The sequence below is a fragment of the Manacus candei genome, unplaced genomic scaffold (genome assembly GCF_025592945.1).
Source record: "Manacus candei isolate 608988 ecotype Guabito, Panama unplaced genomic scaffold, ASM2559294v1 h1tg000162l, whole genome shotgun sequence".
NCBI classification, from domain to species: Eukaryota; Metazoa; Chordata; class Aves; order Passeriformes; family Pipridae; genus Manacus; species Manacus candei.
Window position 1 is genome coordinate 417,509 of NW_026138210.1, and position 19,701 is coordinate 437,209.

A 19,701-nucleotide genomic window follows, 5' to 3' on the forward strand; every position below is an offset into this window, starting at 1 on the left:
CCGGCTCCATCCCCTGGGATGGGAACAGGGACATGGTGACTCCTTTCCCTGCTCTCATCCCAGCAGGAATCACGGTCTGAGCGATCCCGGAGCTGGATCCGCCCCTTCCCTCTCCCTGTGGAAAGGCAGGAGCTGCTGGCAGAGCTCATCCCGCTGCTCCCACCCACCCCGGCCCCCCTGCGGCTCTTCCCGATGGATCAACTTCCTGCTTTTTCCCGTGTGAAACCCAGGACCACAATTATTCCTGAGGCTTTAATTTGGGTGTGAAAATCTCCTGCTTTGGGCAAGAAATCCTGGCTCCTTCCTCTGGCATCCGGCAGTTCCTCTGTGGGAACCAGGAATGGGAATGGGGACAGGGGGGCTGGAATGGGGACATTGGGGACAGGGATGGGGACACTGGGAGTAGGCTGCAGAGATCAGGAATGGAAATGGGAACACAAGGAGACAATGGGGAAAGGGATGGGGACACCAGGAGCAGGATGGGATGACCAGGAGAAGGTTGGGGACACTGGAACAGGCTGGGGTCATCAGGAATGGGGTGGGGACACCAGGAATAGCAATGGAGACATGGGGAGCAGGTTGGGGACAGCAGGAACTGGGAATGGGGACACACGGAAATGGAAATGCGGAAACAGAGCTGGGATGGGAACATCAGGAATGGGAATGGGGACACCAGGAATGGGAATGGGGAAAACAGAACTGGGTTGGGAAGTCTAGGAATGGGAATGGGGACACCAGGAATGGGAATGGGGACACCAGGAATGGGAATGGGGACCTGGAGGACCACGCTGGGGACACTGGGAACAGCCTGGGGATAGCAGGAACTGGGATGGCAACACCAGGAAAGGGAACGGGGACATTGGCAGCAGGTTGGAGACACCAGGGACTGGGAATGGGGACATCAGGAATGGGATGGGAACACTGGGAATGGGAACACCAGGAATGGAGTGGAAACATGAGGGACCAGGATGGGGACACTGGGAACTGATGGAGAGGAGCAGAGACCCCAGACTCACCTAAACCCCTCCCAGAACTGAGGGCCAAGAGAAGCTCCGCCTGAGCTCCGCCCGAGCTTTGCCCATTATTAATATGCACAGATAGATGTTGTGATCAGATGAATATGATTTATCATATTTAATCATATATGAAAATTGTATACAACCCCGATATTGTGTGAAACTCTCGACCAAGTTCTCTGTGGTGCAAACCACGCTCGCTGCCGACGTCGGCAATAAATCCCTTTGCTGCTCAAAGATCCAAAGTCTCTGAGCAGTTCTTCGGACTGGGTTTTTCAGCATCACAGAGGCAAAGGCACAAACTGCTGGATGCCCTCAGAGTGCAACATTCCCTCCAAAGAGAAGAGGGAAATGCTTCATTGCTGAGCCCTGCAATCCCCTGCCCTTGCCCACCAGGCCAGCACAAGAGCACCTGACCTTGTCGCTCGGCTCCTGGGTCTGTGGCTCTGCTCCCCTGGCAACAGGCACGGCCACTGCAAAGAAATCCCCCAGGGAAGGCACACACTGACGGATCCCCTCAGAGGGCAACATTCTCACCAAAGCTCCCCTCTCAGCTTCCTTTACACCGACCTCTGACTGCAGGGACCTCCTTCCCACTCTGCTGATGCTTCTCAGGCTGCAAACCACCCCGAAAAACCCAAATGCCAAGGGATGTGCTTAGATTCACCAAAGATACAGCCCACCAGAACTAACATCTGATTCAGACTGGCAGGAAAATGCTCACCTTGCTCATCTCCCCTTTGGTGTCAAAGGACCCCCCACCGCTTGCATCCCACCTGGAAAGAACAAGAAGACACTCCCAGAACGACCTTTGAAGAGAAGTGCCTGTCAGAACTGCAAGGAGGGATGCAGAACAATCTCACGTGGGGGATATTCTCTGCTCTGCCCTGCAGACCCTTGTGCTGGGGTCAAAACACAGCCTCTCTGCTTCCCTCTCCTGAGGGACTTGTTCTTAGACATCCCTTTCCCCTCCCGGCCATTCCCAAGCCTGGACCCGGCTCTCAGCCCCTCTCTGGCTCAGAGCCCTCAACTTCTCTTGCAGAGAGCTGGGCCTGTCAACCCAGCTGCCAAAAGCACGGCCCTTGGGCTGCCTCGGAGGTTCCTGCAGTCGCCCCAGGCCCTGCCCAAGGCCCTCCCATCAGGGGCTGGGCCCTGGGGCCGGGGGAGAACCCACCCGCGGCTTGGCCCTTCTTGCCCAGCCCTGCTCTGGCCCAGCCTCCTCCCCCTGCACACTCCCCACTGCCACAGCCTGCGCTGGGGCAGCATTTCCTTCCTGGGCCCTTTCCAGCTGCCCCCATGGGGACACTTCCATTTTCTGGGCCAGGCCCCAGAGGCAATCCCAGCCAGTCCTGCCCCTCGGCCCCAGCCCGGCTCACTGACTCCTGGGGGCCCCTGAAAGCCAAGAGCCAAAGGCCGACCCCCCCAGAGTGCAGCCCCACCATCTGCACTGGGGCCCCAGGGCTTCCCTTTCCCAAGCAGCCCCTGCAAAGCCTTGTCAGAGACAAAACTGGGTGACCCGAGTCCTGGATGCTTTTAGGAAAGAGCTCTAAACATTTCTTGAAGATTGGAGGGGGGTGACTTTTTTCTTCTTGACCTTTCCAGTTCTCCATTTGGGGGCAGGATGTCCTCTGGGCCAATGTTTTGTTCCCTTTGCAGTGAGTGCAGCCTCAGAGGGCTGAGCCCTCTCTGGCTGGGCTTGGCCTCTCCTGCAGAGACTCAGGCCTGGCTGGGCTGCCCCAGGCAGACGCTGCAGGAAGAAGAGCTCAGGCCGCCTGGGTCTGGTGTCCCTGGGGCTCAGCCTGTGCCCCATTGCTGGGCAGGGGCTGAGCCCCACCTCTGCCTGGGGGCCTTGGCCAAAGGGCTGCCAAGGAAGAGGCCCAGGAGCCTTGGGGCCTGCCCAGCTTTCCTCCTCCCTGGGGGCTCTCAGTCCTCCCCTGACACCGGGTGGGCCCAAGGCCTTGCTGGCTTCGGGCTCACGGCCCGCCGGCACCATCCCAGCGGCCTGACCCCCCTCCTTCCCCTCTCTCCAGCCTCTCCTGCCTTTTCTGGCAAGGGGCCATCCAAGGCAAACCCCGGTTCTCAGCAATGGCACCTGTGGCACGGCTGCAAGGCTCCAGTGGGCCAGGCAAGAGCAGGAGCACCGAGAGCCTGAGGAGCCAGGAGATGCCCTGGCTGGGCATGGTGCTGCTGCGGGACGAGCTGACACCTCTGCACAGTCTCTGCCCGTCCCTGCCAGCCGACTTCTGCCCAGGCTCTGGGCACGGGGACGCAGCACTGACACTTTTCAGCCCCCGCGCTGTTCCACAGAGGCTCTGATGTCACAAGGCCCTTGCCTGGCAGCCAGCAGATGGGCAAGGCAAGGCAAGGACGGAGCCTCTGAGCCACCAGCACGCTGTCCCTAAAGGCTGGGGTGGCACAGAAGCCCAGAGTCCCTGAGCTTGGCAGAGACTTGTGAGATCAACCGGCGTCCAGCCTACGCCCCATCCCCAGCACGTCAAGCAGAGCACGGCACTCAGTGCCATGGCCAGTCTTTGCTTAAACACCTCCAGGGACGCTGACTCCACCACCTCCCTGGGTAACCCATTTCAATACCTAATCCCTGTTTCTCTCCAAAAAGTCCTGCTCCTGTCCCTGACAAACAGCCCCTGACAGGCAGGTCCTCGTGTCCTCTTGTCCTGTCGCCTGTTGTCTCGGAGAAGGGGCTGACCCCCACCTGGCTCCAGCCTCCTGTCAGGAAGTTGTGGACAGGGAGAAGGTCAGCCCCGAGCCTCCTGTTCTCCAGGTTGGAGAAGCCCAGCTCCCTCAGCTGCTCCTCACAGGCCAGGCACTGCAGACCCTTGCCCAACTCCATTGCCCTGCTCTCCACCCACTGCAGCCCCTCAAGGTTCTCCCTGAATTGAGGGGCCCAGAGCTGGGCACAGCACTCCAGGGGTGGCCTCACCAGTGCCCAGTCCAGCAGAAGAATCCCTGCCCTGCTCCTGCTGCCACACTCTTTCTGATCCAGGCCAGCCTGCCCTTGGCCTTCTTGCCCACCCGGGCACCCGCTGGCTCAGGTTCAGCCTCTGTCCACCAGCACCCCCAGGGCCTCTCCCACGGGGACCCTTTGCAGCTCCTCTGCCCCCAGCCTGGAGCTGCAGGGGGTTCTTGTGGCCACAGGCCCCAAAGGCGCCAAAGGCACTCTTGAACCTCATGCCCATGGGCTCGGCCCAGAGGTCCAGCCTGTCCAGGTCCCTCTGCACAGCCTTCCTACCCTCCAGCACATCCACACTGCATGCCAGCTTGGGGTCCTCTGCCAATTTGCTCATGGAAGACTCAATGCCCTCCTGCACATCCCCACGAAAAATAGGCAACAGGACTGGGCCTGTTACCCAACAAGTTCTAGTGCTTGACAAAGGAGCCAACCCAGCAGTGGGGAGAAACTGCTGGCAGGAGATTGAATGGGGGCAAGAGACAATGGATGATGGACAAGTTCTGGCCCATGGCCATTTGGTAGAAAAACAAAGTAAAAGTTTAAGGCCTGCCATATTTCAGTGGTCAGAGACCTGGCAGAGAAATCTATTTTTGAGACCTGGACACCAAGAAGGCAGAATTTCTAAACCACAAAGACCCTTAGAGAAACCAGAGACAAAGACAAAACTAACACAGACAGTTACTGAGGCTCTCCCTCTCTCGGGAAAAGACAAGAAAAGGACAAAAATTGTGGACTAAGCATCATGCAAAGTGAGAAATCAAGAGTCAATAAAAGAGAGAATAAGAATTCCTGCAGAGAACTGGTAAACCAATGGACAGGAATTCCTTTGTCTGCTAAAATGTAAAAAGAGTTAAAAGTTTTGAGAACTGATGTACATGTGTTAGAGAGCAATTCCTGTGTCCCTTCAGCACTGAATGAAGTAGGGTCACCTCTGGAACCCAACCAACTGCTCAGAGATTTTATTCCCCGGCTTTCGCTGACGGTTTCTGGGGACCCAGATGAGACAAAGCAGCGCCGACAGGGCAGAGCAGAGGAATCGTTGGCCCTGCAGCGTGTACCAAAGGAGTTTTGGGGAGATCTTCCAATTCCCTGGTCTGGGGAGTTCACCACACCTTCTTTTGTGGGAAAAAGAACAGGCCATGAATTTTGGGTACTTGATTTTAAGGCCTTTTGCCTGCACATCAGGCACAGCAATGGGAAGGAGGCAGCGTGAGGCTGAGAGGTTTCTGTCATGGTTTGTGGGCTTGGGTGAGATTGGGTCATAATTACAGGACACCTGTAAAATCTGGGCTTTGGGAAAGGTTGGGGAGGGTTGGGAAAGGTGTTCAAAGGGTGGTTTTGCCTGAGGTGTTAAACATGGGAGCGGGTCTGTCTTCCCAATTCTCAAGAGAAGAGATCCCAGAAAGCTCCCCTGCAGGTTGTGTTTTAAGGAACGGGAGAAGAGACCGAGGGTAAGGGGTTTCTTTCCTGGAGGGAAGGGCTGTCGTTCATTTGCAGGAGCCCTGCGCTGAAATTGCCAGTCTGACTGCCCAAAATGAACACAGCTGAAGATTCCTGCCAGACAAAAAGTGTCAGGACAGAAAGCTCTTGCTGCCCATGGAGTGCCCAGGGTGTCCCCCCAACTGCATGTGAAACCCGAAGGCTCCAGGCTTTCTTTCCTGGGGGAAAGGCCGGGACATCCCAAAGAGTCCCGTGGCAGACAGGTGGGGCTGCACTGTGGGGGTGTGAGGTGTTGGTTCTTTGGTTTCCAGGGGCTATTCCAGAATGGAGAGGACAGACTGTGACACCACAAAGGAGCCCTTGGCACACGGGTGGGGTTGAACTGTCACATGGTGGGGGCTTGGTTCTTTGGTTTCCAGAGTCTATTCCGGGATGGAGAGGGTGGGCCAGAATGGATAGGACAACAAAAGGGCCCAAAGCACATGGGTTGGTCTGCACTATGGTGTGGGGTGTTGGTTCTTTGGTTGCCAGGGCCTATTCTGGAATGGAGAGGACAGGCTGTGACAAGAAGTGCCTGTCAGAACTGCAAAGACGGACGCACAAGAATCTTATGTGGGCATATTCTCTGCTCTGCCCTGCAGACCCTTGTGCTGGGGTCAAAACACAGCCTCTCTGCTTCCCTCTCCTGAGGGACTTGTTCTTAGACATCCCTTTCCCCTACGCTCCTTTCAAAAGCCCTCCTGGCAATTCCCAAGCCTGTACCCAGCTCTCATCCCCTCTCTGTCCTCTTCCCAATCCCCTGGTCAATCCCAACATCTCAGGACAGGGATCCCAGTTGCTTGGCTGCACTCCCACCTAGTTCCATATGCTGGGCCATGATATCCCAGCACTGGAGCAGCCAGGTCAGCAGGGGCTCTCCCAGCTGGAGGCTGAAATCTTTTCACATCTCTCACAGCTCAGCCTGGGATGGGGATCTGGTGATTACCTCTGGCCCTGCCTCTTGCTCCTGTTCTGAGGGCTCTGCTTCCCCTTCATCCCTCACTAACTGAGCTGATTTGGTCTTGGATTTCTTCTGTAGAGGGGCAGCTGCTACTGGCACAGGTTGTTCCTCTGCAGTTTGAGTGGCCACAGCACCTCTTGGTCTCCTTTCCTCCTCCTCCCCCTGGGGGCACTGGGTGTTAGTTAAACAAGACAAAACAAAGTCCCAAACCCCCAGATGGGGGGGAGAAACTGTCCCGGCAGTTCAAAGCTCTCTCAGCCCCGTGTGCTCGCAGCCAGCAGTGAAGGAGTCCCTTTTCCCAGGGGCAGTCCCCAAAGCAGAACACCTCGCTCCCAGATGGGTCGGGCTCTCTCTCTCTCTCTCTCTCTCGGTCACTCTCCACGAGGTGTCCCATGGGGAAAAAACTTCCTCTCAGGAAAAGAGAACAAGGTGGCCAAAATCAGCTCTGTCCGGTCCCGGACAAACCCCAAAAGCCCCCGAACAAAGGACCCCCCGCCCTCCCCACGGCCACCGCGGTGTCCCCGAGAGCCGCCCTCCCCCCACTGCCCCTGCCCAGCGCCTGCGGCTCCGCTCCAACCCACCCCATCCCGGGAGACACAGATGGGAATGGGGGGACACTGGGAAACAATTCCAACACCTCTTTTCAAACCTCTGACACCTGGTTCCCAGACATTCCCAAAGAAGGGGCTTCCCGTGGCCTCGAGCCAGGGACCCACCTTTGTATTGAACCAACTCCTGGAGAGACACGTTCCCATCCCTGTCCCCATTCCCATTCCTGGGGTTCCCATCCCTGTCCCCATTCCCATTCCTGGGGTTCCCATCCCTGTCCCCATTCCCATTCCTGAGGTTCCCATCCCTGTCCCCATTCCAATGCCTGGGGTTCCCATCCCTCTCCCCATTCCCATTCCTGGGGTTCCCATCCCTGTCCCCATTCCCACTCCCTGCTGTACCAACCTGCTCCCAGTGTCCCCATCCCTGTCCCCAGTGTCCCCATCCCAGTCCCCCCTGTCCCTATTCCCATTCCTGGTTCCAAGAGAGAAACTGCCGGATGCCGGAGGAGGGAGCCAGGATTTTCACACCCAAATTAAAGCCTCAGGAATAATTGTGGTCCTGGGTTTCACACGGGAAAAAGCAGGAAGTTGATCCATCGGGAAGAGCCGCAGGGGGGCCGGGGTGGGTGGGAGCAGCAGGATTAGCTCTGCCAGCAGCTCCTGCCTTTCCACAGGGAGAGGGAAGGGGTGGATCCAGCTCCAGGATCACTCAGGCCGTGATTCCTGCTGGGATGAGAGCGGGGAAAGGAGTCGCCATGTCCCTGTTCCCATCCCAGGGGATGGATCTGGCTGTGGAGCCCAGGGAGAGTAGGAACTGCTCCGGATTCCCTCCTGATCCTGCTCTGTCCATCCCACCCCAATCCCACTCCATCCATCCCACCCCAATCCCACTCCAGAATCCAGCCCTGATCTCAGTCCACAATTCCACCTGATCCCACTCTGGAATCCTGCCCTGAGCTGCAATCCCCTTCCAATCCCACTCCAACCATTAGGCCCCCATTCCCCTCTGGAATCCCGGCATCCATCCTGGGATCCCTGCACAGAGGATCTGGATCCACACACGCTGCTGGGATTCACTGGTGGGCGCGGGGTCGTATCCATTCCCCTCCCTCTTCCCTATGGAAAGAAAGTGGGATCAGCACCCGTGGCACAGGATCCCCGGAATGCTGCCGGGCGGATCCGTGCCCCTTGCCGACCCCCATCCCGGGAGTTACCGGATCGGAGCTTCCAGACACCGACTGCCACGAGGCCGATGATGATGATGATGGCAGCGATGACGGACACAGTGTCCTAGTTAGAACAGCTGGGACCGATTCCTCACTGGATGGGTGTAGCCCAAAAGTGTGTATTCTATGGCCTTCCATGCCATTTTCCCAGGAACTGTTCTCGGGGGGTGGGGGGGGCCTGCGAGGTGGGGGGGTGTCCCTGTCCTCATACCCTTTTATGGAATTCCCCACTCTGGCAATCTTCATATCCTTTTATGGAATTCCCCGCTCTGAGGGAAGAACTAAGTATCCTTTCATGGAATTCCCTGCTCTGAGGGAACGACTGACCATTCCTGCCTGAACTGGAGAATATATAAACCTGGAGTTTCAGAACCTTTCCACCACTCGTGGGATCCACAGGAAGGCTGCAGCTCACCACTCTCAACCAGACTGAGACCACCACCCTCAACTGGACTGCAATCACCACTTCTGACCAGACTGCAAGAGCTCTCCCACCAGCAGGTTTTTTTCCCCTCTCCCTTTACTTTGGTCTCGGGGGGGGGCCCAAGGAAAACCACTTTGTTCATGCCCCAGGGTGCTGGGTTATACATTTGGGTTTTGTGGGTTAAAACCAAATTGCTTGTCTGTATAACCAGACTTATTGCGCAAGGGGGGCCTAAGGGGGGCCCAAGGGGGGCCCAGGGGGGCTGGTCCAGGGGGGGAAGGGCTGCAGGGGGCGGATCCCGGAGGAGGAAACCCGCCAAAAGCGGCGGCCCAGCCGAGGGAGGAGCCGAGCGGGAGCACAAAGAAGAGCAGCCAAAAGGTCCTGGCGGTCGCTGGGCAATGCTGGGGGGGGCGAGAGCGGTTTGGGGGCCCCCGTGAGAGCCGGGGGGGAACCCCGGTAGCCGCGGAGTGGGGAGAGCGGAGAGGGGCGATCCCGGAGCTGGGGGACCCCCGGAATGCTGGAGGGGGGGGAGCAGAGAGGGAGCGCCGGGCCCCTTAAGCGGGGGTCCCGGAGAGGGGGAAGGCCTTGGAGTGTGGAGAGGAGGGGGGGCCTTGAGGCGGGGTGGGAGCCGAGAGCGCCAAGAGGTTTGTGAGGGTGGGAGCTGAGAGAGGAGGGCCGGGCGGCCCCGGGAGGCAGAGTGGGGAGAAGTGAGCCCTGGGACCCCCCTGGCAACACTAAAGGGGACCCCGGAGAGTGGGAACCCCCTGCTGCCGCTGGACCCCCGGCAGCCCGGAGAAGGGGAACCCCCAATGCAGGCAGAAGTGCCATCAGGGCAGACAGGGGGGACACCCCTAACCCCAGAGAGCAGAGAGAGGGAATTTTGGGAGGGGATCTTGGACTGAATGTTGGTGTTTTGGGGGTTTTTATGGACACAAGATGCCCACTGAGTCCTAGAGCTGGACTTGGGCAGGAGGAACCCCCAAGGCAACGCGCTCACCCCTTGTTTTCCCTCCCCCCATCAGGATTTCTGCTTCCCAAAGCTTGGGCGGATGGAGGAGGAGGCTGCGAGGAAGAGGAAGATGCCTTGGGCCCCCCAGGCAGGTGAGGAGGAAGTCAGTGCCCCTTTGGGTGGGTCTTTTGTCTTTTGTGGCCGTCCTGCCGGGGCCGGAGTTGGGGGGATGTCCTTGGGCTTCCCTGTGGGCCGGAGGCAAATCCCCTGCGTGTCCTTGTTGGTTCCTGCCCCAGGCCCCGAGGTGAGGCCGGAGAGCGCGGAGGACAAATCCCCCCGGCAGAGCCTGGTGGGAGAGGCCGTTTTGAAGGGCTCCCCGGCGCAGGAAGGCAGCGGGGAGGAAAAGGGCCGGAGATGCCCCCGCAGGAGGGGCTCCAAAGCCAGCCCAGGGGGCTGTGAGGAGGAAAGAGCCAGCGTGTGCCGGGAAGGCGGCCGGAGCTTGAGGCGGAGCTGCGAGCTGGTGGTCCCTGAGCAGCCTCCCAGCAGGGAGAAACCCTTCAGGTGCTTGGAATGTGGGAAGAGCTTCAGGAAGAGCACCAACCTCCTCAGTCACAAACACATCCACAGTGGGGAACGGCCCTACATGTGTGGGGAATGTGGGAAGAGTTTCCAGTACAGCTCCACCCTCCGCAACCACTGTCGCATCCACACTGGGGAACGGCCCTACATGTGTGGGGAGTGTGGGAAGAGTTTCAAACAGCGCTCCCACCTGCTCAGACACCAGATGATCCACAGTGGGGAACGGCCCTACACGTGTGGGGAGTGTGGGAAAAGCTTCAGGCACAGCTCCACGTTCCGCAACCACCGTCGCATCCACAGTGGGGAACGGCCCTACACGTGTGGGGAGTGTGGGAAGAGCTTCAATCAGATCTCCAGCCTGCTCCGACACCAGATGATCCACAGTGGAGAAAGGCCCTACATGTGTGAGGAATGTGGGAAGAACTTCAATCAGATCTCCACCCTGCTCCGACACCAGATGATCCACAGTGGGAACGGCCCTACACGTGTGTGGAATGTGGGAAGAGCTTCAGGGACAGCTCCATCCTTTGCAAACACCGTTGCATCCACACCAGGGAATGGCCCTACAAGTGCTTGGAATGTGGGAAGAGCTTCAGCACAAGCACCGAGCTGCTCAGCCACCAGCACATCCCCACTGGGGAACGGCCCTACACGTGTAGGGAATGTGGGACAGCTCCACCCTCTACACCCACCATCACATCCACATCAGGGAGAGGCCTCACAAGTGTGGGGAGTGTGGGAAGAGCTTCAGGGACAGCTCTGCCTTGACCTCCCACCAACGGACCCACCGGTAAGAGAAGCCCCGAGTGCCCCGACTGCGGGAAGAGCTTCGGCCGCTGCTCCAACTCCATCAGCCATGGGAGGACCCGCGTTGGATGATCCACAGGGACCCCCGTTGGGCACAGCCCTGGTGTGCTGGTTTAAAGGTAAACCAGCAGGGGAAATGACAGCGGTGACACCTAGAATGGGATGGAACAGCTGGAATGGGAATGAGAATGCCTGGAATGGGAATGGGGACATCAGGAATGGGATGGGGACAATAGCAATGGGATGGGAACACCAGGAATGGAAATGGGAACACCTGGATAGGGAATGGGGACATTGGAAGCAAACTGGGGACACTAGGAATGGGAATGGGGGCAGCAGGAATGGGAATGGGGACATGTGGAATGGGGAAGGAACACCTGGAATGGGAATGGGAACACCTGGAATGGAAATGGGGACACCAGGAATGGGAACACCTGGAATGGAAATGGGGACACCAGGAATGGGAACACCTGGAATTGGAATGGAGACACCTGGAATGGGAACACCTGGAATGGGAATGGGAACACCTGGAATGGAAATGGGGACACCAGGAATGGGAATGGGAACACCTGGAACTGGAATGGAAACACCTGGAATGGGAACACCTGGAATGGGAATAGGAACATCTGGAATGGGAATGGGGACACCAGGAATGGGAATGGAAACACTTGGAATGGGAATGGGAACACCTGGAATGGAAATGGGAACACCTGGAATGGAAATGGGGACACCAGGAATGGGAATGGGAACACCTGGAATGGGAATGGGAACACCTGGAATGGAAACGGGAACACCTGGAATGGAAATGGGGACACCAGGAATGGGAATGGGAACACCTGGAATGGGAATGGGAACACCTGGAATGGAAATGGGGACACCAGGAATGGAAATGGGAACACCTGGAATGGAAATGGGGACACCAGGAATGGGAATGGGAACACCTGGAATGGAAATGGGAACACCTGGAATGGAAATGGGGACACGAGGAATGGGAATGGGAACACCTGGAATGGGAATGGGAACACCTGGAATGGAAATGGGGACACCAGGAATGGGAATGGGAACACCAGGAATGGGAATGGGAACACCTGGAATGGAAATGGGGACACCAGGAATGGAAATGGGAACACCTGGAATGGAAATGGGGACACCAGGAATGGGAATGGGAACACCTGGAATGGGAATGGGAACACCTGGAATGGAAATGGGGACACCAGGAATGGGAATGGGAACACCTGGAATGGAAATGGGGACAATAGGAATGGGGGCACCTGGAATGGGAATGGGAACACCTGGAATTGGAATAGAGACACCTGGAATGGGAATAGGAACACCTGGAACGGGAATGGGGACACCTGAAATGGGAATGGGGACATTGGGAATGGGAATGGGAACACTGGGAGCAGGTTGGGGACACCAGGAATGGGAATGGGGGCACCTGGGATTGGAATGGGGACACCTGGAATGGGAATGGAGACACCAGGAATGGGAATAGGGAAAACAGAGGTGGGATGGGAACACCTGGAATGGGAATGGGGACAATAGGAATGGGAATGGAGACACCTGGAATATGAATGGGAACCCAGAGAACTGGGAATGGGGAAAACAGAAGTTGGATGGGAACACCAGGAAAGGGAATGGGGACATCGGCAGCAGGTTGGAGACACCAGGGACTGGGAATGGGGACATCAGGAATGGGATGGGAACACTGGGAATGGGAACACCGGGAATGGAGTGGGAACATGAGGGACCAGGATGGGGACACTGGGGACTGATGGAGAGGAGCAGAGACCCCAGACTCACCTAAACCCCTCCCAGAACTGAGGGCCAAGAGAAGCTCCGCCTGAGCTCCGCCCGAGCTTTGCCCATTATTAATATGCACAGATAGATGTTGTGATCAGGTGAATATGATTTATCATATTTAATCACATATGAAAATTGTATACAACCCCGATATTGTGTGAAACTCTCGACCAAGTTCTCTGTGGTGCGAACCACGCTCGCTGCCGACGTCGGCAATAAATCCCTTTGCTGCTCAAAGATCCAAAGTCTCTGAGCAGTTCTTCGGACTGGGTTTTTCAGCATCACAGAGGCAAAGGCACAAACTGCTGGATGCCCTCAGAGTGCAACATTCCCTCCAAAGAGAAGAGGGAAATGCTTCATTGCTGAGCCCTGCAATCCCCTGCCCTTGCCCACCAGGCCAGCACAAGAGCACCTGACCTTGTCGCTCGGCTCCTGGGCCTGTGGCTCTGCTCCCCTGGCAATAGGCACGGCCACTGCAAAGAAATCCCCCAGGGAAGGCACACACTGACGGATCCCCTCAGAGGGCAACATTCTCACCAAAGCTCCCCTCTCAGCTTCCTTTACACTGACCTCTGACTGCAGGGACCTCCTTCCCACTCTGCTGATGCTTCTCAGGTTGAGAACCACCCGGAAAAAAACCCCAAATGCCAAGGGATGTGCTTAGATTCACCAAGGATACAGCCCACCAGAATTAACATCTGATTCAGACTGGCAGGAAAATGCCCACCTTGCTCGTCTCCCCTTTGGTGTCAAAGGGCCCCCCACCGCTTGCATCCCACCTGGAAAGAACAAGAAGACGCTCCCAGAACGACCTTTGAAGAGAAGTGCCTGTCACAACTGCAAGGAGGGATGCACAACAATCTCACGTGGGGGATATTCTCTGCTCTGCCCTGCAGACCCTTGTGCTGGGGTCAAAACACAGCCTCTCTGCTTCCCTCTCCTGAGGGACTTGTTCTTAGACATCCCTTTCCCCTCCCGGCCATTCCCAAGCCTGGACCCGGCTCTCAGCCCCTCTCTGGCTCAGAGCCCTCAACTTCTCTTGCAGAGAGCTGGGCCTGTCAACCCAGCTGCCAAAAGCACGGCCCTTGGGCTGCCTCGGAGGTTCCTGCAGTTGCCCCAGGCCCTGCCCAAGGCCCTCCCATCAGGGGCTGGGCCCTGGGGGCCGGGGGAGAACCCACCCGCGGCTTGGCCCTTCTTGCCCAGCCCTGCTCTGGCCCAGCCTCCTCCCCCTGCACACTCCCCACTGCCACAGCCTGCGCTGGGGCAGCATTTCCTTCCTGGGCCCTTTCCAGCTGCCCCCATGGGGACACTTCCATTTTCTGGGCCAGGCCCCAGAGGCAATCCCAGCCAGTCCTGCCCCTCGTCCCCAGCCCGGCTCACTGACTCCTGGGGGCCCCTGGAAGCCAAGAGCCAAAGGCCGACCCCCCCAGAGTGCAGCCCCACCATCTGCACTGGGGCCCCAGGGCTTCCCTTTCCCAAGCAGCCCCTGCAAAGCCTTGTCAGAGACAAAACTGGGTGACCCGAGTCCTGGATGCTTTTAGGAAAGAGGTCTGAACATTTCTTGAAGATTGGAGGGGGGTGACTTTTTTATTCTTGACCTTTCCAGTTCTCCATTTGGGGGCAGGATGTCCTCTGGGCCAATGTTTTGTTCCCTTTGCAGTGAGTGCAGCCTCAGAGGGCTGAGCCCTCTCTGGCTGGGCTTGGCCTCTCCTGCAGAGACTCAGGCCTGGCTGGGCTGCCCCAGGCAGACGCTGCAGGAAGAAGAGCTCAGGCCGCCTGGGTCTGGTGTCCCTGGGGCTCAGCCTGTGCCCATTACTGGGCAGGGGCTGAGCCCCACCTCTGCCTGGGGGCCTTGGCCAAAGGGCTGCCAAGGAAGGGGCCCAGGAGCCTTGGGGCCTGCCCAGCTTTCCTCCTCCCTGGGGGCTCTCAGTCCTCCCCTGACACCGTGTGGGCCCAAGGCCTTGCTGGCTTCGGGCTCACGGCCCGCCGGCACCATCCCAGCGGCCTGACCCCCCTCCTTCCCCTCTCTCCAGCCTCTCCTGCCTTTTCTGGCAAGGGGCCATCCAAGGCAAACCCCGGTTCTCAGCAATGGCACCTGTGGCACGGCTGCAAGGCTCCAGTGGGCCAGGCAAGAGCAGGAGCACCGAGAGCCTGAGGAGCCAGGAGATGCCCTGGCTGGGCATGGTGCTGCTGCGGGACGAGCTGACACCTCTGCACAGTCTCTGCCCGTCCCTGCCAGCCGACTTCTGCCCAGGCTCTGGGCACGGGGACGCAGCACTGACACTTTTCAGCCCCCGCGCTGTTCCACAGAGGCTCTGATGTCACAAGGCCCTTGCCATGGCCAGTCTTTGCTTAAACACCTCCAGGGACGGTGACTCCACCACCTCCCTGGGCAACCCAAAAAGCTCTGAGGCATCACACCTCTTCTTTTACAGTTCTATCACAACTTTTTATAAGTCAATCATATTACAGTACAGAGCTCCATTTCTATGTTGGTTACGTCCACCTTTTATATATCTTTTTATACCTTTATATACGTTTTATAAACCTTTTATAAACCTTTTAATGTATTAATAAAATCCCAGGGATCTTGCTTGGAACTCCCTGCATCCTGGGACCAAGAGGATCTCCCTGAATAACACTTTCAGTGAGCACTGGAATCCTCAGGGTCCTGGAACCTCTGGAGTATCAACAGCTTTGTCCCTCCAAAGGGGTCCCAATTCATTTTCCAATGGTTCAAGAATAGAAAATAAACCAAATACCAGTTTCCAAAACCAAATCAACCTTTAAGTCCAGAAATCACAAGTTAATATCCAAAATACCAGAAAGGATTTCTTCAAGATTCTTTCTTTGCAACCTGATTTACCCATAATACAAAATAAACCAAATACCTGTTGCCAAAACCAAATAAACCAAATACCAGTTCCAGAACCAAATAAACCAGTGAGTCCAGACTCCCAAATTAATATCCAAAATCATGGTAGGACTGCATGAACGAAGATTTGGGAAGGGCTCTGCCCACATTTGCTGCAAGCACACTGGTGGCTAAAGAGGTCAATACGAGATAGACACGTCCAGTTGCAAAAGGCAGAGCAGAAAGACTCCTTGGATGGGATGGACAGGACACGGTTCTTTCTGCGTTGTCTTTTCTCCTCGATGCTGATCCTGCTGCGTTCTCAAAGGAAGCAGCAGCGTTAGAGATGGGGTGTCTCCAGACCTCCCGACTGGAGGCCAGAGTAGACCAGTGATGGAGATCAATGTGGCCAAGGCTGAGATGTTGTTTCAGGCAGTCCTTGTATCTCCTCTTCGGGGCTCCTCTCTTGCGGCAGCCGGTGGCAAGTTCACCACAGAGCACGATCTTAGGGAGGGGGTGGTTGGTCCTTCATCCTGGAGACGTGCCCTGCCCAGCACAGCTGTGTTCTCAGCAACATGGCCTCAATCCTTGTGACTGCTGCCTGTTCTAGAACAGATGGATTGGTCACATCATCTGACCAGTGGATGTTTAGGATTGTACGGAGGCAGCGTTGATGGAAGCGTTCCAGGAGTCGCAGGTGGTGGCTGTAGATGACCCAGGATTCGGACCCATATGAGAGAGTAGACAGCACAATGGCTCTGTAAACACTGATCTTTGTGCTTTTCTTCAGGTGTTTATTACACCAAACTCTTTTATGGAGTTTTTGGAAAGCTCTCTATGCCTTTGCTAACCTGTTGTCCATCTCCCTGTCAATCTCACCATCCGTGGAGATGAGGTTCCCTAGGTAATTAAACTGCTGGACTGATTTGAGCTCTGATTGGCCAATGGTGATGTGGGGATGATGGGGGACTTCCTGAGGTGCAGGTTGATGGAGAACTTCTGTTTTCTTTAAGCTGACTTCCAGCCCAAAGAGCTCAGCAGCCTCAGCACAGCAGGATGTTAAACGCTGCAGAGCTGCTTCTGTGGGAGCGACGAGGGCGGCGTCATCAGCATAAAGCAGCTCCTGGACAAGATGGTTTAAGGTCTTGGTGTGGGCCTTCAGCTGCCTTAGGTTGAAAGGGCTTCCATCAGTACGGTATCGGATGTGGATCCCGTCCTGATCATCGAGGTCTGCCGTGGCCCTTTGGAGCATCCTGCTGGAAAAGATTGTGAATAGGGTTGGAGCTAGAACGCAGCCTTGTTTCACACCATTGGTTATTAGAAAGGGCTCAGAAAGTGCATTGCCATATCTGACTTGGCCGTGCTGATCCTCATGGAGTGAGATGATCATTTTAAGGAACTTGGGGGGACAACCTAAACGTTCCAAAATCTGCCACAGACCTTTCCTGCTCACAGTATGGAAAGCCTTGGTGAGGTCAACAAAGGTCACATAGAGACCTTTGTTCTGTTCCCTGCACTTCTCTTGCAGTTGTCTGAGAACAAATCCCATGTCTGTGGGGCTCCTGTTGGCTCTTAAACCACACTGGCTTTCAGGGAGAATTCCTTCTGCTACAGCAGGTGTTAGTCTGTTCAAGAGTATTCTTGCCAGGATTTTGCCAGCAATGGGGAGCAGAGTAATACCCCGGTAGTTTGAGCAGTCTGATTGTGCTGGTTTAAAAGTAAACCAGCAGGGGAAATGAACTCAACTCAAAGGAGAGATTATAAATCAGAATAACAATTTAATAAAATAACACAATAAGTACGATTATACAGACAAACAATTGCTTTTAACCCACAAAACCCAAATGTCTAACCCAGCACCCTGGGGCATGAATAGAGTGGTGTTTGTTGGGCCCCCTGAGCCCAAAGTAAAGGGAGAGGGGAAAAAAACCCTGTTGGTGAGAGTGGTGGTGCAATCAGGTCAAGAGTGGTGATCTGCAGTCTGGTTGACAGTGGTGGTCAGAGTCTGATTGAAAAGTGGTGGTTGCAGTCTGGTTGAAGAGACATCAGTGACATCACAAGGACAGCAGTGACATCACAGGGACAGTTGTAACATCACAGAGACAGTGATTACATCACAGGGACAGCAGTGACATCACAGAGAGAGCGATGACATCACATAGACAGCAGTGACATAAAAGGGATAGCAATGACATCACAGACACAACAGTGACATCACAGACACAGCAGTGACATCACAAGGACATTGGTGACATCACAGGGACATCGGTGACATCCAAGGGACAGCAGTGACATCACAGACACACCAGTGACATCACAAAGACAGCAGTGACATCACAGTCACAGCAGTGACATCATAGAGACAGCAGTGACTGTTACAACCCCCCCCAGGAAAAAGGCGTGGGGGTAACTCAGGTTTTATCAATAATTCCCTTGGGGTGGATTAAAGTGAAACGACACTGAATAATCGGTGTCTGAAAACATATTGACAAGGTTTATTTGAACAATTTTGTATCAACAGGTATTGCAGCATTTTGGGGGCTGTCATATAACAAGGCCAACCTTTCGGGGGAGGAGCAAAATGCATAGGGGAGAGAAAGACAGGGTAAGAGTAAGGGAGAGCAAGAAAAAGGAAAAGAAAAGAGTGGTAAAAACGTAAATAGTCACCGCCCACTGGATCCAGCCATGTAAAAAGCAATGGTCTGGATCCGCAGGCGGTGGGGGGAGAAGAAGGAAAAATCCCCCCCAAACCCCCAAAGTCACCAGTCAATATCCATATCCTTTGCACCTCCCCCAGGGCGGGGAGTTGTTTCCATAGGGGGGTGTCCCCCTTTTTGGCACGGAGTTCATGTGGAGGGCGTGGTAAACTCGGCTCTTCCCGCCTTTTGGGGGCTTGACATCTTCTGCACTGGAGGAGGGGGGATGGGCCCAGCTGCCCATCAGAAAGTCAAAAGCCTGCAGAAGTCTCTTAGAATGCAGAAATCATTAACTGTTCCAGTCTCTGACACTCCCCCAGACCAGCGCTCGTGGGGAGATCTCTGCTCTCAACCTCCAGCAGTGACCTTTGGGGGGTCCCCAGCCAAGGCAGGAATCTCCACACACACCCCCAAGAAGGGTTCTGTTGGAAGAACCTGCCCCTGGGAAAGGGGACTGGCCCTTTCTGGTAGAAACCCATGGACTGACAGGCCTTGGACTCCAGGGCTTCCCTCACCATCAGGGGCTTCATTTGGGGTGAAACCAGTCTGGGGTCCAACATCTCCTGCCTTGTCCTGGCCCCCTCTCAGCTCAGCACTGACCCCTTTGCAAATGGGGCATTGTCTTGGTGCCATTGCAGGGGGATGTCCTGCCCCAGTGTCCCAGTGTTCCTTTAATTCCCAGAGGCCCTGCAGTGTCCCAGTGGCCCCTTGATTCCATGACCTTCGGAAACACCTCAGGGTTCCTTTGGTTCCATGAGGCCCCCATGTCCCAAAGGCCCCTGGATTCCAGGAATTCCGCAGTGTCACAAGGTTCCTTTTTTTCCATAGGGCCCTGCAGTGTCCCAGTTGTGCCTTGATTCCAGGAGTATCCAAATTCTCCCAGGGTTCCTTTGGTCTCAGGAGGTCCCGCAGTGTCCCAGCGGCCCCTTCATTCCAGGCAGGCCCAGGGAGACGAAGCCAAAGACGGAGCCCCGACCCCGTCAGCATCTTGGGGGGCGGGGGGGCAGGACCTGGGAAACGGCTGGGAAGGGACTGGGATGGACTGGGATGGACTGGGATGGACTGGGACAGACTGGGACAGATTGGGATGGACTGGGACACCAGGATACACCGGGACCAGGACTGGGACCCAGCAGGACCCCCCGGGAGCAGGATCTGAGAACACTGGGACCCGCCAGGACCAGAACTGGGGCAACAGGGATCATACTGGGAGCAACTGGGACCACACTGAGGGCTACTGGGAGCAACTGGAGGCCACATAGGATATAGTGGGAGTGCCTTGGAGTCACTGGGATCATACTGGTGGAAACTGGAATGTTACTGGGGCATCTGGGAGTGACTGGGAAGGACTAGGAGCATGCTTAGGGCTCTACTGGGATATCCTG

The 19,701-nt window shown here is 56.2% G+C and overlaps 2 protein-coding genes across 39 annotated transcripts in view; one reads left to right on the forward strand and one right to left on the reverse strand.

The window, feature by feature from the left end:
- Window positions 1–19,701, forward strand: part of LOC127463463 (class I histocompatibility antigen, F10 alpha chain-like) — a 158,784-nt gene that overhangs the window by 51,236 nt on the left and 87,847 nt on the right. For 3 of the 31 annotated variants that reach the window (XM_051772907.1, XM_051772883.1, XM_051772887.1), the window contains one exon: window positions 64–296. The exons of 24 other annotated variants lie outside the window; for them this stretch is intronic. In XM_051772907.1, coding sequence (XP_051628867.1) covers window positions 64–80 — 17 coding nt within the window. In that variant the 3' untranslated portion in view covers window positions 81–296. Of the gene's footprint in view, window positions 1–63; window positions 297–19,701 lie in introns of those variants that run through there. 4 more of the 31 variants (XM_051772914.1, XM_051772895.1, XM_051772898.1 and 1 more) reach the window with 2 other exon arrangements.
- The window catches only part of LOC127463464 (class I histocompatibility antigen, F10 alpha chain-like), a 237,011-nt gene that overhangs the window by 39,394 nt on the left and 177,916 nt on the right, over window positions 1–19,701 (reverse strand). For 4 of the 8 annotated variants that reach the window (XM_051772924.1, XM_051772919.1, XM_051772929.1 and 1 more), the window contains exon 7: window positions 8,056–8,094. In XM_051772924.1, the coding sequence (XP_051628884.1) occupies window positions 8,056–8,094 (39 nt within the window). Of the gene's footprint in view, window positions 1–7,672; window positions 7,705–8,055; window positions 8,095–19,701 lie in introns of those variants that run through there. The other 4 variants (XM_051772918.1, XM_051772930.1, XM_051772931.1 and 1 more) reach the window with 2 other exon arrangements.